This window comes from Cetorhinus maximus, chromosome 6, assembly GCF_964194155.1.
Source record: "Cetorhinus maximus chromosome 6, sCetMax3.hap1.1, whole genome shotgun sequence".
NCBI classification, from domain to species: domain Eukaryota; kingdom Metazoa; phylum Chordata; class Chondrichthyes; order Lamniformes; family Cetorhinidae; genus Cetorhinus; species Cetorhinus maximus.
The window spans coordinates 16,344,812-16,372,541 of record NC_135884.1 but is presented as its reverse complement, the minus strand read 5'-3'; the positions used below and the strand labels follow the sequence as shown (position 1 = coordinate 16,372,541).

Below are 27,730 nucleotides of genomic sequence, written 5' to 3'. Positions count from 1 at the left end.
AATTTAGGAAGGAAATTGGGTAAGCAGAAAAGTGTATAGGTAAACTGAAAAACACGGCAGAGATGTAGAATGACAATGGTTTTTGATGTTTTGTGGAATGGAATGTAATTGCTTTGAAATCAGAAGTGAATAATTGGATAGTTTTAAAAAATGTGAGTTGCCAAATTCTCAGGGAAATAAGGTAATCCCATAAACTTTCTGACTTTAAAAATGAGATATTTGCTCATTATTCATTGCCTACTTTTAATATGATCAGCTTTGGTATTACAGTATAGCAATCTTGAGTATTGCTGAAAGACTTTTTGATCAAAGCTTTTCATCTTGCACTCATCAGGACAACTCGCAAGAATACCAAATGCAAAGGGAACACCAAGTTATACCGCATGTGAAGAGAGTGCTGATTGGCTGGCAAGTGAACTCTGATTGATAGAGGCATTGCCATGGAGAATGCACCAGTTGACAGTGACTCACAGTCAACTGCCAAGCATTGTTTGAAATTTAAACCAGGCAACTTGACTCTGGTCAAGGCAGCACCTTGACCAGTGAACCAGCGAATCGCTGTCGCTTATTTTGTTTAACTGAAACAGGCACAATGCATGTATGTGTTCTTTCTGTCTGAAAAGAACAGAGCCCTGTGTATTAATATATGTAGCTTCCAGTACAAGCAAATGCATCACACTGCGAGTACAACTGACAATCTTAAGTTGGTTGTCAGCATAATTTGTAGCGCACTGAGACTTATTTAGCAAATGTCCAATCGTGGAATCACGTCTAATATTAGACATTGTGTTTTGAGTTTTGCAAGTACGGGCTGGTTAGGTATGGTCTATACCTTGCGAACAGCGGAAGGGACATGCTGTTTGCTCAATCCACTAGCCTTTGGGACGTACGGCCTATATACCTAGCATCACTGACGCTGAAATTCATATACCACATTACTCATTTATGTGATAGAACATCTTTTTGGCTTGAGGGCAGCATCCTGTTAGTGGCAAATACCAATTGTGTTGCTACTGCATAGTAGCAGCGTGAAACAGGTAGTTTCACCTGTTGCTCAAATTCTTGAAATACCTTGCCCTTCCAGGATAACCTGAGGTAAACTGGGCACTTTTCAGGGCCAAAAGTGATGGCATTAGGCCCGTTCATGAAGTTGCGTGATATACAGTGTGAAATGAATATCAGGGTTGCCATTATCACACAGGATGTCTTTGATGCACCCTATTTCGGTATCAAGCTTGCATGGTGAGCACTGGCTCGGACCCTATTTACAAGGTTGCCGATAAAGCCAATCTTATAGTGTGTGGAACTGTAAGAATCCGAACACGCACATTTTTAAGTAACTAGGTTAGTAGGTAGTAGTTGCAATTCAGTATAAGAAATTTAATTTGGAACATAGGAATTTTTGTTAAGTGTAACAGGTTAATAACATTGCTGATCAAGAAAGAGACTGAGTTATCGTAGGTTTATAAACAATTAGTCTGATGCTTAGCTGCACAACCATAGGTAAATAAGGTATTGGTTATGTTTTCAGGAGGATTTAGCACAAATGGAATAGGTTATTTTTGAGTAAAAACAAAATCTGGAAATGCACAACCTTTCCACCCCAACATTTGAAAAGAAAAGGGGATGGGTCAGTGGGATGCTTGTGCAAAGCACTGGTTGAGTTCAATCCGGATGTTTTGTACAGTTTTGGTCATGTATTCATAGGAAAGATAATATAACCTTTGACCGGAAAACAACAGTAAGCAATCATGATGGTTCTTTCTATTTGTTCATAGGTTGGGAGTGTCGCTGGCAAGGCCAGCATTTATTGCCCATCCCTCATAGCCCTTGATATTCTGGGTATCAGAAATTTTAAGAGGAATGATAAATTAGACTTGTCCACTTTGGGGGAAACATTTACTGTTTGTTTCTTTAATTTTCAAGATTGTGAAGGGAATTCGCAAAGTTGTTTTTGTGATGAAGGTTTCAAATGCTAGGTTTACAAAGTAGGATGTTAGGAGTAAGGAGGGAAATTACACAAAAGTTGACTGGGAATGTTATTGAAACTGACAACAAATATAAAATTCTTGAGAGAGAGAGAGGACTTGAGGGATAAAATCAGAAAGATTGAGCACAATCAAAGTGATACAATCTTGGACCTAATGGATTTTCCCTGAAATAATTCATATGTTTAGTGTCTCCTGTCAGAATTTGCTTACCAGTCAGCTTCTCTGCTAAATGTTGTGACTCTGCAGTGTCTTTTCACAATTAAATGCCTGGGTTTTGCAGTAGGAATGATGGCGAAACTGTCAGCATCCTATCAAGATATAATAATTTTCATTATGTTATTGAAATTTATTGTAGAGTAATAGTGGGATCTGTGTGTGTGTGTCTTAATTGAATTAAAGGCAGCTGATCTGAAGGCTTTGATGTATCAGAAGACAAGCTAGCTTTGAAATGTTAAACAGGTAAACAAGGTTGAAGTTGTAGGATGTGAGGTGTAAAAGGAAAATTTGCATTTTTAAATAAACCAGAGTAGCTTGTGTTCAAAAGAGGGGGTGAAATGTTTCACCTAGCCAGGAGAGGGTTAAGAAACAGTGTGTTTATTTTTCCTAAAGATTATTGGTAAAATTGGTACTATGGTAGATTTTTATTATTAGAGAGTAAAAGTCCAAAGACATAGTGAAACAGTGGGATATTGCATTAAAGGGGAAATGTGTATAAAAGAGATGAGGTTGTGTGTAGGAAGGAAGGCATTCTAAGATCTAACAAGTGTGAAAAGCCTCCAGCATCTAAGCCTCAAATTGCTGTCTACAAGGAACCGGAGCTGAGAAAAACTCATTTTTAATTCAACTGTCCAGGGTGTGTGCTTTGTCTGGGTCTGTTTAAACCCATGTTGTTTTTACTGTTGCTTTAATGTAAGTGTAACTGGGGGTTAGATTAACGAGGGGAGCTAGGTTTTATCATAGTAGTAATTTGTAAACCTATGTTTTTGCTTAAAGTCAGTTTGTTTTATTTAATAAGGGTTTAATTTAGTTTTGTGAGAAACCTATAAGACTTGGTGGTCTTATTACTACTGAATTCAAGGCACACATCTCGAAATATATACAAATTGGAAAACAGTTGTGGCAGTTGTTTCAAGTTTCCCTTTGGGGTTTGAGCAGCTTAGCTTTTACCATCGGCTGTGCCATAAGAATTCTCTGTCATTACTCCTCTGAAACTGGCAGAATCTTCTAGGGCATGAAACACAGTTAAACGGAAATCCAGAAGCTGCTTTCAGTGATTCAACACTTCTCCATAGGATATGCTGTTGAAGTGCCCCCAGATTGGGATCAACATGAAATCACTGAACTGACAAGAATTCACCCTTTCATGCCATTAATTTAATCAAAAACTTGAAAAAGTTAGACCTTGTTGAATGAGGTGTAACTGGGTTTTTAACGGTGTACTATGTTCTTAATTGCTGGTGAAAAGCCCCTCTGGCCCTGAAAAACTAATTTTATATTTGTAGAATGTTAAATATTTCCATCATGATAAGAAATTCCACAATTTTAAGTTTTTTAAAATTTGTATATAATGTTTCAGGATCTACTTTAACCCCATGGCATCCAAATGGCATTGCCACCCCTGATTTCCCCATTATCAACATTCTGGTGGTTACCATTGACCAGAAACTGAACTGGACCAGCCATGTAAATACTGTTGCTGTGCTGTGGCGCATAACTTACTACCTGACTCCTCAAAGCCTGTTCACAATCTACAAGTCGCAAGTCAGGAGTGTGATGGAATACTACCCACTTGCCTGGATAAGTGCAGCTCCAACAACACTCAAGAAGCTCCATCCAGGACAAAGCAGCCTGCTTGATTGGCACCTCATCCACCACCTTTAAATATTTACTTCCACCACCAACGATGCACAATGACAGCAGTGTGTACCATATACAAGATGCACTGCAGCAACTCACTAAGGCTCCTTCAACAGCACTTTTTAAACCCACGACCTCTACACCTAGAAGGACAAGGGCAACAGAGGCATGGGAACACCACCACCAAGTTCTCCTCTGAGGCACAGACCATCTGACTTAGGACGATATCATCATTCCTTCACTCACTGGGTCAAGATCTTGGAACTCCCTTCCTAACGACACTGTGCATGTACCTATATTATATAGACTGCAGAAGTTCAAGAACATGGCTTACCACCACCTTCTCAAGGGTAATTGGGGGTGGGTAACACATGCAGGTCTAGTGAGCGACGCCCACATCCTGTGAAGGAATAAAAAAAAATGATTTCTCTCTGGAAAATTTAATTAAGATGAAGGAAAATCATGAATTTTACTTCCTGGTTTGCTACCTGTGAAAATACTTCAATGTGTACGGCTTTTATCCTGCTTTATAACATCAGTATTGCTGGATGCCTGTCGATCCCCATAACTTGGCACCAAACTTAAACAGACACTGAGAAAGGGGAATTTAGCCACAAAGATAGCTAGATCTTTGTGAGCAGCTTTCTTTTGAGTTCAACAGCAATCATCGTCACTGACGGCAAATTCATGGCCAAAGTTACTGAGTAAAATGAACAATGAACAGAAATTTACAGGCGAGAATATGTGTAAACCTTGATTTCGCTATCTTTGCTTTTATTGTCAGTTTTAATCAAATACTTCTCAATAATTTTGGGACAAAAAACAAGTTAAAATGCGCTTTTCTCTAGTGTGCACTTTATGAACATATTTATTTGTTACACTGCAGTTATTTACTTAAGTGCTATTGGTTTTCAATTTTGAAGGTTTAATTTCATTTCTTTCTCTCTCCTATTGCAGCATATTTGTCGGTCGGCAACTCTGGCTGGATGGGGGGAACTATATGGACGCAGTGGGTACAATTACTTATTCTCAGGTGAATAGTGAGTTAATTAATTCATTAGATGTACATGTATGTTCTGACCAAGCTAATTATAGGAGTATAAATGTTTTGAAGGCATCAATGTCTTTTTCTACAAAGCAAGATGTCAGTGTTGTTTGGGGGGCAAAGAGACCTGACTGTACCTTCACTCTTCTGCCTTGGCTTGAAATAGGCTGATTTGACATTACATTGATAGTATTTATGCAGAAGCCAGTACTCTAAGTTATGCTCTCCCTCTGAATGGAGAAGAGTTGGGCAGTGGCAATATAAGATCCAGGTTATCCTTGCTTTCAGACAAGAGCATACATATAGTCTTACATAATTACTGCATCGAAATGGGCCATTTGGCCTAGCTGTCCATGTCAGGTATTTATGCTCCACATGAGCCAGAGCTCTTAAACTGAGCACTAACTCTTTCATAGTTCAAATGTGCTGGAAATGGTACTGTTGTACTGAACTGTATGCATAGTTTTCTGAAATTGAGCGTTTGAAGTACTAGCTGTGTTGATCTGTTAAAGCTCAGTGCAGCCTTGTAGTTTGGAGGATAGGAGCACTTATATCAATCTCCTCACATTTATTGATTACCTTAAATCATGTATGCGATCTTTGTTTTTCTCTCTTTCCTTAGGAGGATCTGATGATGCAGGAGCAGAGTCTGATGAAGTGCCTGATGATTATGCAGTACGGTAAGTGAACTACTTCCAGTATTAGGTTTAGGAATAGATAATGATATTAATGTTTGTCTTAAGCACATGAACTTAGACTATAGCCTCAGCCCCTTGAATTTGTTCAACTGACGAGGATTGTTATGATGTGGCAGATGATTTGTGCTAGGCAGATCAAACCCACGAGGGAAACTTGATCACGTGGTCACAACTGTTTTGCAATTTGTATTTTATTTCGAGATGCCTGCCTTGAATTCAGAAGTAATAAGACTACCGTGAGTTCAGAGCTTTTTAGAAAACTAAATTAAACATTTATTAACCAAAGAAAAGATTTCAAGCACATAGATAAGTCTACAAATTACTATTATAATAACTCCTAAGATTCCTAATTAATCGGGCTCCCAGTTACACCTCCTTTAAGGCAACAGTAAAAAGAAAAAAATAGATTTAAACAGACTCAGGCAAAGCAACGCAATACCCTGGACAGCTGCATTCAAACTGAGTTTTCTTAGCTTCAGTTCCTGTAGACAGCAACTTGGTGCACAGAGGCTGGAGGCTTTTCACACTTGTGTTAGATCTTAGAATTTCTTCTCCTCTTACACAGCCTCATCTCCGTTATACATGTTTCTCCCTTTTTAATGCGAATTCCATTGTCCCAATATGTCTTTGCAACTTTACTTCTCTCATAATATAAATCTTTCATAGTACTAATTTTATCAGTAGCCTTTGGGAAAAATAAACACACTGTTTGGCTTAGCTTCTTCTGGCTAGGTGTGCTATCTTACCATCTCTTTGAAATTCAAACTACTCTAATTTATCTAAAAATGCAAATTTTCCTTACGCCTCACATTCTAAAACTTCAGCCATGTTTACATATTTAGCATTTCAAACCTAGCTTCTTGTTGATAATGCAAAGCCTCAGACCAGCTACAATAATGTAGGAAGGTAATGCAGGACTGAATGCAAATAAGTTTGTCTGTGAATGTCGGAATTATGGTTCTAGAAATATGCTGTCAGACCTTTTTTCTCAAGTTACGGGAATCAAGAATGCATTCTCATCAGTGGTTCACCTTAATCATACTGAGAAAGTACTTGTGATTTATCTTTCTTAGGTCCAAAGTGGATAAGTGCACAGTTGCCCACATTAAATTCCATCTTTCATAGTTTTGTCCTTCACGCCCTACGTAGTCTTTCACCCAGTTGAACTTAAGCTTATGCTTATAAAGAAATGTTAACTTATTTTACCTTAAATATTTCTTGAACACCAGGGCTGTTTAAGTTCTATGGCTGTATAGTATGTCTTACCATCAAGTTGTGACTCATCCTTCATATGAATGATACACTAATAAGAATCAGCAGAATCGCAAACATTGCAACTCAATCATAAATTGTTTTCTCAGAAGTAGATGGGCTTACGTTCTCAGTAATGATTATCTGTCACTGGAGAACTTTCACTGAAGATGACGCGGGATTTTGGTTTTGTTCTGACCTTGCTTCATTTTTCTTCTGTTGATTATTCCAGGAATGGTGATTCCCAGCTATTTGATAAGGTCCGAGGTCATGACATAAAGCTGCTGCGCTATCTTTCTGTTCATTACATCTGTGATCTGATGGTGGAGAAGAAGAAAGTGAAGTTTGGGTTGAAGTAAGTGAATGCTGGGTTTACTAGTTTGATGGCTTGCTATGACACAGATCTAAGTGAGGAAGAGGCATAGTAATGGTAGTATCAGAAGAAATTCTGAGGGAAAAAAATATAGAAGTCAGACTAACATGTATGTTCAAGGTTATAGCTCTCCTTTATGGTCTGGATGACTAGTTAAACCACTTGAGTTTGCCCTGACATTTACAAAATCCTCAAGTGTGCATGATGCTTTGCAGCCATTTCCTCCTCTCTCTTGTTTATTCCCTTCAAGTAAAATATTCTTACCGAAGCTTAATAGTTATGATAGTGGACTAGTAACCCAGCAGTCATGAGTTCAAATCCCATCAGGGCAAGTTATGAAAATGAATTCAATAAACTTATGCTAATGCATGGCTGGCAGCAAAAAAAAAAATGACCATGAAATCTGCAAGATTGTTATAAAATCCCAAGTGGTTCACTAATGCCCTTCAGGGAAGGAAGTTGCCGCCTACTTGGTCAGGCCTACATCTGATTCCAGTTCTACACTTTGTGGTTGACTGTTAACACCCACAGGGTAAATAAGGATTGGCAATAAATGACCTGCCAGCATTGCCCACATCACAGGGAAAAAAATTATTTAAAACAATTTAAGCTAATTTTCATAACTCTATTTTAATTATCTTGTAAAACAAGCCCCCACTTACCATGTGAAGCACAACTGCATAGCATAAATCAGCAGAGGTAATGGAGGTGATTACCAGCAGGAGCAACAATTTATTAATTGTAATAAAAGATGCCAACTCCAACGAGGAACCTCATAAATATTAGAAATATAAAAATGCTGAAAATCTGAAGTGCTGACACCTTGACCTCTTTTCTCTTTACAATGCTGACAAACCAGCTTTGTATTACTCTCTGAAATATTTCTTGAAAATTCCATGCATTATTGAGGCTGAAATGGAATCTTAGGGTACCATCGTGTGGATAAATCACTTCTACTTTGTTGCCATGTGAACCCTTGAGTGTAATGAATTTCCAGGCATCTGTTATGTTTTCTATAATTCTGTAACTAATATTTCTAGCCGTGACTTTTGCCATTGATCATCTTGACTGCCAGGCTTAGCTATTCATAATATTATAACAATCTTGCTGGTCATTTGGTAGTACAGAACTTGGGCATTGCTGAAAAAAGAGACATGTCTAAGCTTTTTGTCTTATACTCATCAGGACACTTGCAAGAACACTAATATAAGGGGAATACAACAATTTATACTGTATGTGAAGAGAGTGCTGATGGTTGACAAGTGGCACACTGATGGTGACTGACAATTAACTGCCAAGCATTGTTTGAAATTTAAACCAGGCAGCTTGACCCTGATTGTTCAAGGCATTGCCTGAGGAATGAGTCAGCGAATGGCTGTCACTTATTTTGTTTAGTTGAAACAGGCATAATGTGCTATACATGTTCTTTCTGTCTGAAAAGAACAGGCCCTGTGTATTAATATATGCAGCTTCCAGTACACGTAAATGCACCACACTGCGAGCCCAGCAAGGTGTCCTGATGAGTGCAAGATGAAAATCTTAGACATCTCATTTTTGCTATTCTGCATCCTCACCTTTTAAAATAAAACAATGCAATCTGCTTCTGAAATCTTGAGGATTCTGAACATTTTCACAACTCTACATTGTTCCAGAGTGTATTCCAACTCTTGCCTGACTCCCTGATCAGAGCATGAGTGTGTGTGTGCATTATAAATCTCATTAGCCATTGTATTCTGGAGGTACTTCATTCTCAGATGAATGATATGAAATCTTAAAACGCATACTGCTGTTAGTCAGTTATAACTTCATGGAATTGTGTAGAATTACATAGAATAAGCAGCACAGAAACATGCCATTCAGCCCAAACTGCTGCCGTTTATGCTGCACTTGAGATCCTCTGATCCTCCCAAATCTAATTCTATTGGCATTTCATGTTTTTTTTAATTTAATAAAAATGTAAGTGAAAGTTAGGAATTAGTTTACTTAACCACTCCCACATGTTGGATTAAAATTTCAATTAGCATTTCAGTGTGTGAGGCACCTAATGCAGTTAGATTTTGATAGTTTTCAGTTGATATACAACTTCTGAATCCAAGTATTGAAAATTTGAAAGTAGCTAATGTCCCATTTTGACTAGAGCAGCCATTTCGACTAAACATGCAGCTCTGCAAAGAGGCTTCAGGTTTGACATTGAATAGCCATAATTTTTGTTCCTACTGTAAGTGATGTGATTATCTAAATAATTGGTCCCAGTCCCCAATTTTTCACACAGATCATTGTGCTATCCTATTTCACTGCAAAGACTTACAGGTTGAACAGTAAAATGTTACTGTATGTCAGTCTTTGGCAAGCTGCCTTTGTCCGATCTAAGACAGAGTTCACTGTGGTAGACTTTGATCCCTCTCAGCAGCTGTTTACATATTTCAGCTTGAGGAAATTTGGGCAGTGGCATGATCATCAATTCAGTTTGTCAGACTCTGTGTCCTGGATCTATTAGGTTAAAACAGCTGCGGGCAGTGGTGTTTTCATTTATGTTATTTCTTTTGATGATTTTTTTCCCCCATATAAACCTTTACTGTGCCTCATTTACTCGCTTCCATAAGTAATCCTGTCAGCTTCCTTCATAATAAATACTGCTTTGGAATGTTGATGTGTATAATGGGGCCGAATCTGAAAGTTAAAAGGAACTTATTTACCACACCAATTCTTGTTGTCTAAAGCAATGTCCTCCACACCTGTATGAATCCCATCCAACAGTGGTAATCAATTGGCAGTTTGAAAAAGAACTGACAGTGGTCATTTGTGTGCAATTTCTATTGGAAGAATTGCTACTCATTGTGCATCAGGGCTTGCAAGAATTGCTCAGAAATTTTTAAGAAAGTTCAGTCAGTGCATTTTCAGGAAATATTAAATCCATCTATCTGTATGTGGAGGATCTTCCAGATAGCCATAATAAGAACCTTCTGTGCATTTTGCTTTGAATGTGATAACATTGGAATCATATTTGCCTCTCGTTGGGAGAAGATTTTTTATATTCAATTTTATGGGATGTGGGCATCGCCGGTGGCTAGGCCAGCATTTATTGCCCGTCCCTAATTGATCTTGAGAAGGTGGTGGTGTGTTGCAGTCCAGATGTTTGATGTTCTGCTACAGGATTGAAAGGAGGCTTATTCTTCCATGAGTGTGATGTTTTATTCTAATTGCTAATTTGCCTTCATTCTGCAATCGTTGCTGCTCTGTTGATGTTGATCAAAAATAAAATCGCTGCTAAGAACCATCTATTTCAGGGCTGTTCAAAAATTGAATTCTATGACGTGTGAATAGATAGCATTTAATGATCAAAAATCACTATTAAAATTCGATCAAAAGCTCATAAACTGAAAGAATGTGAGGTGTGTTTTGCCTGTGATTATGCATAATTTAATTCTCATTCGTTTGTTGTACAGATCTGATCGTAGGGATGAATGGCAGTACCTAAAGTTTATTTATTTGACACAGGTAAATTGCTAACCACCAGCAGTGGTCCAGCAATTAGGGATGGCCAGTGACACCCAAATCCCATGAAAAAAATACATTTTTAAGAAGTCACAAAAGTGTCTGGTTTGTAATTTTACATCCAATGAGAATGTAGTGGAAAGAAGTCACCATATTTCTTGAGTGGTGTGACTGACTATCCTGAGATGTGACAAATGCTTGTTTTTAACCCTCTCGCTGATGGAGAAACTACATGAGACACACTGTCTATAAGGTGGCCATCACAAGAACATTTTTTAGAACTGTGGCTTGCTCTGTTAGAGTTGTATTTTCTTGGAGTAACATAGCTCTGCATCAGCTTGCAGAGTCGTTTGAAATGGTAGACTCCGTTGCAGTGAATGGGTTTGTTCTGGGACACAAGCAGCTCCTGTCTGTCAATGACATTACCTAGACTCTTCTTAAGCGTTAGATCTAAAATGGAAGGTGTTTCACAGGAAACAATTTTAATTAATGCTATGAATATAAATTTCTGACAATCCCTCTTAAAATGAATATTTCCAGTTATGTAAAAGCATAGTTGTCTAGAATGAGGTAGTTTTTTAGTATAGGGAGTTGTAGATCCTTCAAGTCACAGGCAATGCTGGAGAGCGTAGTTCAAATTGGTTTAAATGGGTAAAAGCAAAATATTGCAGGTGCTGGAAATATGAAATAAAAATAGGAAATGCTGGAAAAACGCAGCTGGTCTGGCAGCACCTGTGGAGAGAGAAACAGATTTAATGTTTCGTGTCCATATGACTCATCTTAATTTTTATGGGAAGATTCTTCTGAAGAAGTCATATGGACTCGAAAGGTTAACTCTGTTTCTCGCTCCACAGATGCTGCCAGACCCACTGAGTTTTTCCAGTGTTTTTGGTTTAACTAGGTAGACTGATTAATTCGAAACATTTTTATTCACTTGAGTTAGTGCAATTTTTGGTTTCCTGAAACAAGCCCCTGTTTTAAACTCTGGTTTTAACACTTTCATTTTGACTCAGTGCTACAGGATATCTTTGGGGAAATCAGTCGTGCTGGAAGGGTTTAAAATTATACACAATCTTGAGCTTTGAGATTTATTTTTAAAGAAAAACTTTTGGACATGCATTTAAGTTGCTCTGTACCGACGCGCACAGTGTTGTTTGTATGTAACGTTCGGTGCGTCTGTGGTTGGGGCTTTAAAAGGGAAATGAAACTAACTTCCGTTTTTTAAAGAAAACAGTGAATTATTTTAAGCTGAATGATAATGTTTTGAATGTTTTGTTAACTTGTAATGAATATTGCACTTTGATGTAAAGTGTGCACAGTTTCCTTCTGAGTTTTTTTTTACATGTGGCTGTATCTCACACTTCACAATGGCTTCCACCAACAAACATTTAGAACATATTCTTTTCTCCTCCCTATTTTTATCCCCTTCATCTCAAAATTTTACTCTTGGCCTTCGTGCTCACTGACATGTGGGATGTCTAAAAGATATTCCTTTCAGACTATGCAACAGCAAAGACTCACGAATAGTGCAAATTGATTTCTACTGATGTGGCGTAATTGGATTAGGGCATTGTCCATTCTACGGCCAGGGTTTGAACCCAACTCAGATGGGGTGAAAATTGACTGTTGTCAGCTGCCTTTAACGCTCTCAAGTGAATTGAGTTTAGGTCATGAGCCTATAGCACAAGAATAAGTATAAATCAGAAATAATTGTTTAGTGGCCATAATGATACCTGGTATGTAAAACAGAGGTGTTACACTTCTTGTGGAGGGCTGCATTTCAGACTGATTTCAGTGAGCCTCCCAGCACCCAATGGGACTCTGCACCCAGCTTCCTTTACCTGGAAATGCTTGACACTATCAAAGGAAGAGCAATGTTTTGTTCTCCATTTATAGAATCTGTTGTGCTTAGCATATAAATGCACCAAATGTGCAAAATTTGTCAGGTGGGTGACAAGGTGGCAAAGTAATAATGATCTTTTTCCTGTCTCTTCCTTGTTCAGTGTGACCTCATCCGAGAAGGTGGACAAAGCCCAGAGATATGCAGATTTTACCTTGTTATCTATACCTTACCCAGGTAACCACTTCACAGCAAGGGCTGAATATGTTTGCAGAGATAATAGCCAGTCAAAGTCATTGGTCCTTGTCCTTTTTTTCAATAATAGACTTGCTAATTAATTAAAATCAACAATGTTCTTGCTTTACCTTGTCTAAAGACAGCAATGTAGCAGGAAAACTGGCACAAGCAGCTGCCTGTTTGTGGGAGCCCAATGAGCATATGTTGACGTTTAATTTCGTCACTAGTCTATTGGACTAGTTGTCTTCCTCCCATCACTGTTCTGTTGATGTATTAGCTTAACCCTGGAGAATCAATGTTCATTTTGAATTATCAAATTGAAAGTGAAGTGATTACTGAGACTACATAGTTACATTTTTCTTATTAAACTTGGATAAGAAGAAACAATTTTTATCGCTGGTCTGAATATATAAAATATCACCAAGAATGTGGAAAATTCTGTATGCGAATTGTTCCTAGGTGGGTAGTAAACATTGGATTAAGAAATGATTGCCTGTAACCATTCAGTATTGTGATGTTAAAAAAAAATCTGTTTATGCTGAGTGATGTAGGATCAACCTCAAATTTTCATCTTAAGTTTACAAAATATTGAGAGTTCACCATGAATTCTCCAACTTATCAATTTTTAATTGTTATCACATTTATGCTGAGGTGTAGATAGAAAGGAAGCAAGACTTATATTAATTTAATGCTTTTCATAATGTCAGGATGCCCCAAAACCCTTTACGCTCAATGAAGTACTTTTCAAGTGGAGTCACTGTGGTAATGTAGAAAGCACAATGGTTAATTAGCATACAGCAGAGTCCCACACTCAGTAAATTGATAATGACCAGGTAATCTGTTTCACTAAAATAAAAGAAAAATACAGCGGATGCTGGAAATCTGAAGTAAAAACAGAAAGTGCTGGAAAGACTCAGCGAGCCTGGCAACATTTGTGGAGAGAGAAACAGAATCAACATTTCGATTCCAATGTGACTCTTCTTTGGAACCTGTTTCACTGTTGTTAGCTAAGGGATAAATATTGTCCAGGGCACAGTAAAGGCACTGTTGTCGTAACAGTCACAGTTTTCTTCTATCTTGTCTGTAGGCTGTGAATTTTTTAAGGACTACAAGGATCGCGATTACACAGCTGAGGGGCTGGTATTCAACTGGAACCAGGTGAGCTTACTGCTGTTGGGGGGCATGCAAGTAGAAACCGGCATTGCTCACAACCTGTTCATGTTGTATTTCTTTCTCGCAGCTAACACCCTTTTTCCCTGCCATTCACAATTGAGAAAAACAAGTATGTAATTAGAATGTAGGTTCCTGATCAAAGAGGATGTTTTGCATGGCGGGTAGATTGTAGATACAGAATTTTTTTTTGGCCTCTCTTTTTTTGTGTAATGGGAACATGTGCATGTACAATTGTTAAAACTGTGTACTGTCTGCTTAGCTCTGAGTTCTACCGGTGATATGAAGCCAGACTCAGGAGCAGGCATTAGTTGTGATTGAGGCAGTTTTTCTACAGTAAACTGGAGTCTTATTGCTGCCTGCTGGTTGACATTAGGAGGAAGGGTATGTAGACTTCTTCAGCATGAACAAATGCATTTTAGTAGTTCCACCAGCTAAAAGGAGAATTCTAAATGGTTTGTAACATCCATAACATAGATAAATAAATTTAGCGACAACTTACATTTATTTATCAGCTTTAGTAGCAAAAATTCCAAGGTGCTTCGGAGGTATAATTAGGTAAAAATGTACTTTAAACTCCTCAAATGCAAGTGTTCAATCCATTCATGAAAATGCATTTGTAGGAACCATTTATAATTCACTCTAAAACTTGACATTGTGTGAAAATAAACATTATGTATAAAATTAAAAATATTGGAGCTGTGTGGGCTTCAGGACACCAATATCAGGACCAAATGGAGATCGCGAGCCCGCACTTACCAGCAGTACATCTGAAGAGCAATCTTGCTAGGAGCAACCTCCTAATTGGCTGCCTCTGCACTTGCAGTACTATTGAGGACAGCAGGTGGGATCCTGATACTAAAGGCCCAAAAAGAGGACCGGCAACTCTAGTCTCTGCAGCCCCACCAGGAGAGATGGGTGTCGCTGAGGCAGGCTGGGGACTGTGAGGGTGTCTCAACATTGAGGTGCTCTTGGAGGCATGTGTTAAAAGTTAAAATTATTCAAGGAAAAGCCATTAGGCCCCTTCAGATACACTGTTCGCACTATAGATGTGGCCTTTCCTGCTGACGGCCCCCTCTTTGGGGTATGGAGCCTCCATCTCCTGTGACCTGCTGCAAGGAAGCCGCCATCATTGAGCTGGCAGCCTCCACATACAGGGGGGGATGTGTTTCACTGGCAGCAAAATGCTTTACGCCTGCAAAGTTGGATCTAATTGGGTCCGTGCTTATCTTAATTGGCTGCCCACCTCATTGGTGCAGGCAGCCAATCCAGGTCTATGCCCCGCATGGGACACTTCCCCTTAGGCAGAAATGCATCAGGGAGCCATTCCAACACGGCTGCCCCGTTTGTCCAGTTTCGCCATCTTCAAGCCACTGGGTTGGAAAAATTCAGCCCATTAGGTATATCTGTAATGCATAGAAATACATAAGTTACTGTGGAAACAGGCTGTTTGGCCTAATCAGTTAGTGTTGGCATTTACCTTCCTTGTGAATGTATAGCCCAGATGATATTTACCCATCCTGTCCTTGTATCCCTTCATCCCCTCTTCTTTCCTTCACCCATCAACTGATAATTGTTGACAGTTTCAACCACTAACCTCGGGAGTGAATTCAACTGCCTGAGAACTGTGTTTGTGAACACGTTTATATTGTTCTCTGTTCTAAATCTGGCATTTAATTATTTTATTGATGGCCTCTCATTTTAGATCCTCCAGCTTCTGGAAATAATCTGCTTTTATCTACTTTGTTCCATCCATCGATAATTTTAAAAGCTTCCCCCTTAATCTGGACTTTTCTAATATTTCAAGTCTTTATATTTGTATTTTGTCATCTTGGTGAATCTATGTTGCACCTCTCTCAAATTTCAATATTCTTCCTATAGTTTGGAGTCTTTAATATTGCCCACAATGTTAAGATTTTATGTAGGTTCTTCATTAAATTTTGGCTTTCATGTCCTGTGTATCTTTGTGATAAAACATAGAATTCCATTAGCTATTTTAAGCAACATTAGCAACCTGGGATGCTATCTTTAGTAGAAAACCAAAATATTGCAATGCTGGAAATCTGAAATAATAGAAAATGCTGGAAATAGTCAATGGGTCAGGTTGCATCTGTAGAGTGAGAAACAAAATATTAACGTTTCAGGTCGACCTTCCATCAGATCTGGAAGAAGTTGGAGATGTATAACGTGTTTTAAGTAAACACAGAGCAGGGGAGGAGAAATAGAACAGAAGGAAATGCCTGTGATAGGGTGGAAAGCAGGATACATTAAATGCTAAAAGGGATAATGGTACAAGGCAAAAGGAATGTTAGTGAGGCAAATAAATAAGGAAACAAAAGGTGGGTCTAGAGGAGCAGCAGAATCATTATCAATAGCTGTTGTCTGAAAATAATGGGAGTTGTGGTTATGATCTGAATGTTGATTCCAGAGGGAGAGGTTTAGGTGGAATGAGAATTCTGAAGACAGGAGATAGTCTGCTGTGCTGGGGGAAGACTCTTGGCCAAAGAAGTAGGCACGAAGGCAACACAAGAACAGCTCAGTGTCATGCCGAGCTCGAAATTCATTGACGTGTAAGGGGATGAAATTGAGGCCTTATATGTTCTGTGAATCTGTACCCCCAGATCCCTCTGCTTATCACAGCACTGGACCTCCTGCCGTTTAGAATATAGTCATTCATTCATTTTTACCAAAGTGTATGATTTCACACTTTGAGTTTCAGCTGTCACTTTTTAGCTATATCCTCTACCTTGTCACTTCCTCTTTGCAGCTTCCTTTATTATAACAGATTAACCACACTTCCTGATTTGGTATCATCTGAAACTTTTGACACCATTTCCTCTAGGTCTATAATCAAATCACTGATATATAAAGTGAAGAGAAATGATACCTGCGGGCCACTTCCACCTGTTCTGGAAAAACTGCACTCAACTGCTACTCTGTTTTTCCCCTTCTAACCAAATTTTAACCCAACTTGTTATCCTTTCCCTAATTCCATACCTCTTGATTTTTTCTAGTAATCACCCATGTGTGGTTCAGGGCAGGTATTCTTTACCAAAGTCCTTGGGGCCAATTGTGTTTCGGATTTCATATCATTTCGGTTTTCAGATGCCGCATGTAGGTCTTACGTTACAATGGCTGAAACCTAGGCTAACTATAATCTAAAGTAAATAAAATGGCTAGAAAAGTAAGATGTACCATTGAATAACAAATACAGTGTACCTGCAATAAGTTCCTACCTGTGGTGCCATCTGCGAATCTGCTTTTAGAAGAGGGGTCACAAGGGAAACAATGCAGGCAAACGACTAGACTTCCCGCGCTAAAGGTTAGGTGTGGCCGTCGAGGTCCGTATTGGCGTGGCTTGCGTTGGCTCGGGTCACAGTCTTCACGCGCTAAAGATTCTTGAAGTTCTTGAAGTTCAAAAGAACTTTTGGATGTTTTCAGATTTATAGATAAAGGATGCTCAACTTGTATCTTCTCAAAGACTTTTCCAAATCCCGTGTACACTGAATCTATTGCATCCCCCCCCCCCCCCCCTCCCCCCCAACCACGTCCCTCAGCTCCTCAAAGAATTTTGAGGTTTGTCAAATGTGATTGACCCTTTTCAACTTAATGCTGATTAGTTTTTTCTGAAACTAGACACGTAATAACGTCACCCTTAACTAAAGGATAAATTTTTCCCTACCACGGATGGTAAGGTAACTGGTCTGTAATTACCCAAATTATCTCTCTCAATTTTTAAAAATGGGCACTGCATTAGCACGCTCCAGACCTCCATACTCATTGGGGCCCTGAAATGTAATTTCCAGGAGCCCTACAATTTCCTCCCTAGGGTGTATCCTGTTGAGCCCCGGTGCTTTACCTTCCCTTAGCCTAACTAACCTAAAATTTTGCTTTTATTCCTTACAATATGAATTATCTTACTCAACCACTTCATGATTCACCTCCTCTTTTAATGTCTCTTTTAGTGCATGTTGGACTGCATTGTAATCCTCCCAGGTCTGAGGGTACAAGAAGACAGAATCATGTATGGTTATTGACTGCAGCTTGTGAATTGAATGAAAGAGTGTTCATGAAAAAAATTCAGTACCAGGGTCTACTTACACCTAGTAAAGGCATTGACCATCATAACAACTTCTGCAGTTATCCTTTGCTATTCTGCGCTTCAGTAGTGGTCCAAGCATTGTATAAAATGAGTACTTTTACACTTGATTGCTGACCGTGTACCTACTTGTAGGATTTTGTTGATGCGCCGTTGAATATCCCCCCTTCTCTGACTGAGAATCTGAACATTGACTGGAAGGATTATCAGGTGAGTGTGCTCCAGCAATGCTGGATTCTATATTCAGAATAAACTTTGATATCCAGCTTTTCACTGGTTGACATTAATAGCACAGATCCAAGAAAATGCTAGGTATTCAGGGTCAAGGGAATGTGCTGCACAGACCTCTGTTTGAGTATGGGGTCCAGTTATGGTCACTTAGACACACACAGCCACACAGCCACTCAGCTCTAGATAAACAAGCTACCTGAAATGAGCGAGTTGCCTTATGAAGAAAGGTTGGACAGACTGGGCTTGTTACCACTGGAGTTTGGATAAGAGAGGGGTGACTTGATTGAAGTATATAAGCCCCTGAATGGTCTTGACAAGGTGGACGTGGAAAGGATGTTTCCTCTTGTGGGTGAGTCCAGAACTAGAGGACACTTTTTAAAATTAGGGGTCACCCTTTTAGGACAGAGATGAGGAGAAACTTTTTATCTGAGGGTTGTGCGACTTTGGAACTCTGTCTCAGAAGATGGTGGAGGCGGTGTAGTAACTGAATGTATTGTCTCTCCCTGTCAATCGTTCATCATGTGATGCGATTACAGGGGCTTTGACTAATAAGCTTATAGTGCGGGTAATCCTGTGGGCAGAGCATCTGACGGAGAGATCGCATGTAGCATGCAAGCACCTCTACATGTCTCCTAAATAAAGTTTAGCCTTTTCTTCACCAAACCTGCTGCTCCATCAAGTTATTACATTTGGCAACGAGGATAAAACTGACTTCTGCGTACTTCACGCTGGTTGATGTGAGTAAAATGAAGTTGAACAATACTTGCCAGTCATGCTGCTGTTTGGAAAAATTGATTCATATGATGCTAAAATTGAAGATTGGAGTATGTCGAGCGACTCGGGTTCTATTTCATTGCGAGCGAGATTACTGCTGAAGAAAAATGAAAAGTTATCATGCTGAGTGCATGTGGAAGCAAAAGGAAAAACCTGTTTCGAAACCTGACTGCCCTGAACGCACTCAATTCTAAGTTGTACAGTGAGTTAGTGGAACTCATGAAATCGCACTTTCAGCCCAAACCTTCTGTGATCATGCAGCGCTTCAAGTTTAATTTGAAAGTTTGTGCCCCGAGAGAGTCCATTACTACCTTTGTGGTGAATCTGAAACAGTTACCTGAATACTGAGAGTTTGGGGATGCCTTGAATGATATGCTGCGGGACAAACTTGTATGTGGAGCCAAGGACAATGCCATACAGCGCCACTTGCTAGCTGGATCCGACTTCGATTCCACCCTGGAACCTGTTCTCACTATGGAAAGTGCCATGAAAGACTCTCAGGATTTGCAGCATGTGGATAATGGCGCCATACTCCATGTTAGGCAGAAACCTGCCGCTGAGCATGGTGCAAAAAACAGAACAGATTTTAAACACGATTCTATGCCCACTGCACGAAGACTTGGGAAGCCCAATGGTAACAGGTCAGATAATAAGATACGCATTTGCTGCAGATATGGAGGAATCTTGGAGCAGACGTCTGTAGATTCAAAGAGGCAGAATGCAATGATTGCCACAGGAAAGGACACCTGGTTCGGCAGTGCAAAGGATGAGCAAACAGCAAACCAACAAACAAATCTAATTGAGCTGACTGACACATCAAAGGCTGAGGCTTTTACAGCTGATGTATACTCTCTGTATCATGTGACTGCTGCTAATCCTGAGCCCATTACAGTGACAGTGCAAGTGAATGGCAAGCAACTGCAGATGGAGCTGGATACTGGTTCTTCAACTACTGTTGTTGGGGAGCACATGTTCAAGTACCTCAGTGAAGGGAGTCAGCCATTGACATTGGAGCGGACGCCTGCCAAGCTGAGAGCTTACACTGGAGAATCCATTCAGGCCAAAGGCATTGCTGCTGCCCCAGTCTGCTACAAACAACAGACAGCCCTACTGCCTGTGATAATCGTAAAGGGAAGAGGGGCCCAGTCTTTTGGGTCGAGGTTGGCTGCAGAAAATAAAACTTGACTGGTCAGATATATCCCATTTGAAGTCTGATGGAATTCCAGAGCTCTTGAAGAAATATGACACTGCTTTTCAAGACGAATTGGGAAAACTGAAGGGCATGCAAGCTGAAATGCACGTCAATCCCCAGGCAACACCACATATGTTCAATGCCAGACTTTACTCACTAAATGAAAAAGTGGAAGCAGAATTGTGCAGGTTGGAAAACCTGGGAATAAACCTGCCTGTCCCCGTTTCTGAGTGGGCCATACCCATAGTCCCAGTTGTCAAGCCAGACCAGACTATATGTATATGTGGTGACTACAAACTGATAGTCAACAAAGCAGCAAAGTTAGACAAACACCCCTCTTCTAGAATCAATGACTTGTACACCAAGTTAGCAGGAGGCAAGTCATATACAAAACTAGACATGAGTCATACCTATCAACAATTGGAATTGGATAGCACGTCAAGAGAGTACATGACAATTAAAACATAAAGGCTTCTACCAGTACACCTGATTACCTTTTTGGAGTTTCATCAGCATGTGCTACTTTTCACCGAACCATGGAGAGTCCTTTGCAGCGACTTCCACTTGTGATCGTGTAATTAGATGACATTCTCATCACTGGACTGACTGAAACGGAACTTTTAGTCAACCTTGAGGAAGTGTTAAGAAAATTTATGGAAGCAGGTGTGCGTTTGAAGCAAGAAAAATGCACATTTCAAGCATCAGAGGTCACCTACCTAGGTCACAGAGTGAATGCTATGGGGTTACATCCTATTGAAGACAAGGTCCAAGCAATTAAAGATGCACCATTACCCTGTAATGTGACAGAGTTTAAATCTTTCCGAGGCATGATTAATTACTATAGCCGTTTTTTACCTAATCTATCCACTGTACTGGCACCACTATATATGTTGCTGAGGAAGAACCACGGCTGGTCATGGGGTTTACAGCAAGAAGAAGCCTTTGTAACAACGAAGAAGCTGCTTCATTCATCATGCTTGTTGGTACATTATGATCCATCTAAAGAGCTGGTGTTGATGTGTGATGCTTCTCCTTATGGTGTAGGAGCTGTTCTATCACATCAAATGGAGACCGGATCAGAAAGACCCATTGCATACATTTCAAGAACATTTTCCCAAGCTGAAAAGGGCTACTCTCAGTTGGAAAAAGAAGGATTATCAGTTGGTGTCAAGAAGCTCCACCAATACCTACACAGGCGACATTTTGTAATTGTGTCTGACCGTAAGCTGCTGATAGGTTTGTTCGGCGAAGAGAAAACTATTCCGCCTATAGCATCGGCGAGAATCCAACGTTGGGCTTTGACGCTATCAGCTTTTGCATACACATTCATGTACCACCCTGGCTCACATATAGCCAATGCAGATGCACTTAGTCGTCGTCCGTTACTGGGTAGTCTTGTCAATACACCCATTCCACAAGATTTTGTGTTGTTAAATTTCTTGGATTCATCACTTGTATGTGCCAAACAGATCAAGAATTGGACGAACAGAGACCCAGTACTGTCAAAAGTCAAAGACTTTGTTTTACAAGGATGGCCAAGAACACTTGTGCCTGATGACTTACGACCATTTTATTCCAGAAACACTGAATTGAGTTGTCAAGACAGAACTTTGCTGTGGGGTTCAAGAGTTGCAGTCCCATCACAGGGGATAGAGAGTCACTCTTGGCAGAGCTCCACAGTGCATACCCAGGCAAATCAAAGATGAAGATGCTGGCACGTAGCTACGTCTGGTGGCCAGGAATAGACAGCGACATTGAGAGCATGGTTAAACACTTCCCTTTGCCAGCAGCACCAGAAGCTACCTGTTTCAGCTCCTCAGAGGCTTGATTTATAATCACCAGAGACTGTACAAATGTTTGATGTTTTTCCTGACACTTTTTATTGTAAATGTAAGAAACTTAAGGGGGAGAAAGTGTAGTAACTAGATGTATTGTTCCTCCCTCATGTGATTATGGGAGCTTCAACCAATAAGCTTATTGCGTAGGTAATCCTGTGGGCAGGGCTTCCAATGGGGAGATCGTGTCTAGTGTGCAAGCACCTCTACATGTATCCTAAATAGACTTTAGCCTTTTCTTCACCAATCCTCCTGCTCCATCAAGTTATTACAGGCGGGCCATGGAATATTTTTAAGGCGGAGGTAGATAGATACTTGTTAGGCAAGAGAATCAAAGGTTATTGGTGGTAGATGGGAATGTGGAATTCGAAACAATACAGATCAGCCATGATTTTATCGAATAGCGGAGCAGGCTCGAGGGGCTGAATGGTCGACTTCTGCTCCAATTTCATATGTTTGTAACTCCTGAAGTCTCTCTTCATAATTGCAACCACTCATCCCTGGTAATATCCTAGTGAACCTACATGTTCCATTGCTTTCAATTCCTTCTTATAATGGAATGTCCAGACTGTACACAGTCCTCCAACTGCAAGATAACTTGTTACATTTCCATACTACTCTAGAGCTGTCCATTTAAATTAGAGGTTTAGAGTGGTTTTAGATTAGAATACTGTCCCCAACTTCAGAAGTACAATTCTGTTGTTGTTTGCTGTACTTCTAAGTTTAAACAGGCATTAAAAAATACGATTACAAATCTCTTATCAGATTAAAGCATCTTGTTCCAGTAAACTTGATTCAGGTAGCCAGTCTGGTGTATTTACATCGTCTATAGCAATCTAGTCTGCATACATCAGCTTTAAACCCAGTGAGAGTGCAGAGATGGGACCCTGACAGTGAAGCTAAAAAAGGGATAGCATCTTTTCTCAAAATGGAGACACGTTTTTAACATAATGGCGCTCTCATATTGTCAGTTAATTCTTTTCTGTCATGGTAAACTGACCTCGATGCAGCACCTGCCCTTAAAGATTTTAAGTATAGTGCCAGTTATACTGGGTTCTGCTGTGCTAAGCAAAGACCCAGTTGCTCTATGGAAACAAGAGGCCTGGTTCCATGAATTTACTTTTCTGAATCTGGCTAACTTGCTAAGATTGCACACACACGAGCACATAGCAGAAGTAGACTTGACAGCCTGTTGAGCCCTGCTCTGCCATTCAGTGCAATCATGGTAGATTTTCAGTTTCAACTCCACTTTCACACCCGCTCCCCATATTCCTTGATTCCCTGACACCAAAAACTTGTCAGTCTCAGCCTTAAATATATCCAACGATGGAGCATCCACAACCCTCTGGGATAGAGAATTCCAAAAATTCACTACCCTTTGAGTGAAGTAATTCACCCTCATCTCAGTCCTAAATGTACGGCCCCTTATCCTGGGACTGTGACCCCGTGTTCCAGATTCCCCAGCCAGAGGAAACAACTTCTGTGTCTACCCAGTCGAGCCTCTTCAGAATCTTGTATGTTTCGATGAGATGACCTCTCATTCTTCTAAACTCCAGAGAATGTGGGCCCAATTTATTCAAAGGTCACTTTTAACGGAGACCAAATGGATAATTAATAGTTACTGGATAATTTAGATTTGTCAGTAAGTGCAAGAGGTTTAAACACATCCATTGCGATATGAAACTGTTTAGGTGTAGCAGTAGGAGTAAAGACCATAGCCATTCACATATCAAGTGTTGAGACAATCCTGAATTTTAAACCCTGATCGTCAATGTGCCAGGAAAATTGGATGTGTGGGTCCATAAAAATAAATTCTCCTTGGGTGTTTTGCTATTTCAAACAGACAACTTTTTAAAATGTGTTAATGTTGTAATACCAGATTCTTGCCACTAGAGGGCATCTGCTGGGTTGCAGCTTCCTCTAGTGGCAGCAAACAGGCACTGCAGTGTTTTTGTTACTTCGGAGGGGGATGGGGGAGCGGCAAAAAATATTTGTGTTTTCCGGATTTCTGCTCTTAAAAAATACATTCCTGCAACGTGTATTCATAAGCCTGAAATCTTCCCTCCCAAGCCTACACCCCAAACAAAAGTCCAAAACTTATTCATCTATTTTCTCAGTTATGTCAGGATAACATTTTTTTATTTCCTCTTTATATAGTCCTGGGACCTTGTGCAACAGACACAGAATTACCTGAAGCTGCTTATTCATACAGTAAATCGAGATGGTAAGTCTAAGTTTTGATTGACAGTTGTCTTGGATGTGATATGATAATCTAGGATAGAAACCTTCTCTCCTGAAGAAGTGGTGCAATGCATCACAACATTGTCCTTCAACTTTTGTGCAGAGGATGGCTCTTTAAATTTGATTTATAATTTCCTATCTAAATTTTATCCTTGATGTTGATGCTCTGTTTGAATCTTTGTTCTTTTCTTCTTTTGACAGAAGACAGTGGTTTATTAGTGCACTGTATTTCTGGCTGGGATCGAACTCCGCTCTTTATCTCTCTTCTTCGTCTGTCACTGTGGGCTGTAAGTATACATACTCTTAGCTTTCTCAACAGGAAGTGTTATTGCGACTTCAAAGAAAAGATCAAAGTCACATTTATCCGGATACTTTGATCAGTATTTAATTGCCTCTGTGTTTACATTAATGCTTTGTTTAAATATTCATTAGATTATTTAAATATTCTTTAAATATATATTATAAAAATACATATTTAATTTTTCCTTAAAACACTAATGCTCAATTTCTACTAAACACGATTCTAGTGATAAATATGTTCTGGCAGTTACTGGGGTTTTCAGATTTTTTTTACCCAGCTACGGAGCACAACTTCTTTAAATTAACTAATGGTTCAGTATTAGTCAGCTGTGTTAAAGTTTTAGTAGCTACTTTTACATTATTGAGTTTTTTTCATGTTGCTGGCATGTAGAGTGATTTTTTGGAAGGATGCAGGGCTCTGTTTTGCATCCAGCCTGTTTGTCCTTCACCAGGTGTTGGTTTCATGAACTTCAGTTCTGAGGGGCCACACTGGAGGACACAGAGAAACGTTGCTTTTCAAATCATCGAAATTCTTTCCTAAAAGCAAATAGAGGGTATAATAATGATCTTTAGAATCTGCTGGCAAATTCTGCCATGATTAGTATCACAGGACAGTCATTCAAAGTGCAAATGCAGGGCACAGACTCTGCTGAAACAGGTAGCCTTCACTCAACCAGATTTATGGACCCAATGATGGGAGAAATATGTCTGCGGTCTACGTGCCCACGATCAGCTGTGCTCCTGTAATGAGTTAGGACCTAGAAATTATCCAGGTCACTTGAGTTTGGCTGCAAAAGGCACTCACATTGTCCAGTTATGCTGAACGAGATTGAAAATTGTTCATTGGACTGTATAGCTTGACTTTTTAATTTGTTTTGCTCTTGATATTCCTCACTTTTGTTTTTTTGAGTACAAGAATTCTTACAAATAGGCAGAGGTCATTTGGTTCAATGAAACAGTCCCTTTTTGATTAATCAGGCCATTTCATCCATTGTCTCATTGTATCCATCAAGCTCCTCTTCTCCAGAATTGTACCTATGTTAAACTCCAGTTATACTGCCTACTTGAACTGCTTGTCTGATAACTTATTCCATAAACCCATTACCCTTTGGGTAGAAAAGTCCTGCTGGATTTCTCTTCTGGGCACCTAATTTTCTACTTTTCAACTTCTATTCACTGTATTTGAACCCTTCACCATTGTGGTTAGTTTTACATGGTTCAGCTTTGCCAATTCCAATTGTACAATGTTCAAAAATGGTTACCTCGAGGTTGCTTTCCCAAAGGAAGAAAGCGAAATTCCTTAATTCTTTTCTCCTCACTTCAATCTTGCTACCTGGAATAATCTTCATTGCTTGCCTGTTCATTCCCAAGGGCAATGAGTAATCCGTCACCGTCTATCCTCAATTATAACACAGCCCTTGGGATTGGAGATTCTTGCAGTTTTTATTATAATGAGGCATGTGCTCTATAGCACAGAATAAAATTAAGTTATGGATCGTATAACAAAATCTTCATGGGGGAAGGCTAATGTAGAAATCACAAGCTACCTTTGTCTTTGTAAATTTAAAAAGTTAAAATTTGCGTGAAAAGATTTTGTCCCCATCCATTTTTTCCCCATTGTCCTTCCTGCTTCATGCTCTTCCTGCAGACAGGTGAAAGACCACCTCCCCAGATCTCCACTGGTGGCACTCTGAATCCAGAGGTACAGGTCCTAATAAAAGTAATCCATCAATCCGTTCAAAACTGCAGCCAAAGATCATTAGGCACTGGGGCACAAAATCTCAGCTACACAGCAGGAAAAAATGCAGACTGGCTTTCTTAACTTGACACTCTGAATCTGCCATACCAGTGATGAGACAAGACCGTGCATTCAAAAGCTTGGAAGAAATTGAGCTTCAGTAATACTAAATGGGAATAACTCTGGAACTGTGATGATTATTCTGTGTATAAAAGCTCCCTTAGGAAAGATTTAATGTCTGTGTTTATCCATACTGTCACTTGATTGCTTTGTAAGTACTTTAAGAATGTTTACAACGGCTGTAGTTTAGAGACAATAATAAAGGTACACTGGGAATCGTCACCAAATCACTCTGCAAATGAGCCACAATAACTTGATATCTGTCAAGTCATACCCTAGTGTCAGGACCAAGTCATAGGGAAAGCCTTTGAGGAGGTAACTAAGAAGTGTCACAGATGTGTATATGGTAATAAATATTGACTGTGGGCTGAGTTCAAACTGCTGAAAGGCAAATTTATGGCTGATGTCAACAGGGTTTTCTTCTCCACAGAGTGACCAACACATCAATTGGACTTCCAGGTGGGGGATAAAAGGCAAAAACTGTGCAATTATTTAAGAAGCAACTGGGTACTATGATCAGGGGAAGGAGGGTTACTATAGATGAGCTAAGATGGGCTTAAAGGTCATTCATATCTGTATCTATCTTCTGTTTATAAACAGCAGCAAAATACTGCAAGCATATAATTTTCCCCACATTTAAATGATATAGACAGGACTTGCAGCTTTAAAACCTGGCGATTCCTCTTTATAAATCCTTACACAGCTTACATTTAATATTTCTCATTTAGTTGATTTGAAAGTTTCTATCTGTTTGAAAGTTAGAGCCACGTTTATAGGTTAAAGAATTTGCCACAACTTGTTTTTTTACAGGATGGACTTGTTCACACTTGTCTGGAGCCCGTGGAAATCCTTTATCTAACCATCGCTTATGATTGGTTCCTTTTTGGGTGAGTTTGTTTTGGATTTCATGAAAGCAGGATTAGCACAGTAATTAGGTGACAATATTACTGATTTTTTTTTTGAAAAGCAAACATCTGTCACAGTCTGGCAGGTTTTTGTGAAATCCTGTGATATTAATATTCTGAATGTGTTTTGGAGCTGTATAGAATCATCAAATGATAGACGTAGAAGGGAAGCCTTACAGCTCATACCTGTGCAGGCCCATTGATAGAGCTGTCCAATGAGACCCACTCACCTTTTTCCTATTAACCCTGCAGATTATTTCCCTTCAAGTATATATCCAGTACTCTTTTGAATGTTACTGTTGAATCTGCCTCCATTGCAATTTCAGGCATGCAGTCCA

General features: G+C 39.6%; 1 protein-coding gene across 3 annotated transcripts in view; it reads left to right on the top strand.

Moving 5' to 3' along the window:
* The window catches only part of mtmr14 (myotubularin related protein 14), a 67,950-nt gene that overhangs the window by 13,895 nt on the left and 26,325 nt on the right, over positions 1-27,730 (top strand). For all 3 annotated transcript variants that reach the window (XM_078543248.1, XM_078543250.1, XM_078543249.1), the window contains exons 4-12: positions 4,806-4,881; positions 5,516-5,573; positions 7,075-7,197; positions 12,714-12,787; positions 13,875-13,945; positions 18,192-18,266; positions 24,246-24,312; positions 24,531-24,616; positions 27,298-27,374. In XM_078543248.1, coding sequence (XP_078399374.1) covers positions 4,806-4,881; positions 5,516-5,573; positions 7,075-7,197; positions 12,714-12,787; positions 13,875-13,945; positions 18,192-18,266; positions 24,246-24,312; positions 24,531-24,616; positions 27,298-27,374 — 707 coding nt within the window. The remainder of the gene's footprint in view (positions 1-4,805; positions 4,882-5,515; positions 5,574-7,074; positions 7,198-12,713; positions 12,788-13,874; positions 13,946-18,191; positions 18,267-24,245; positions 24,313-24,530; positions 24,617-27,297; positions 27,375-27,730) is intronic.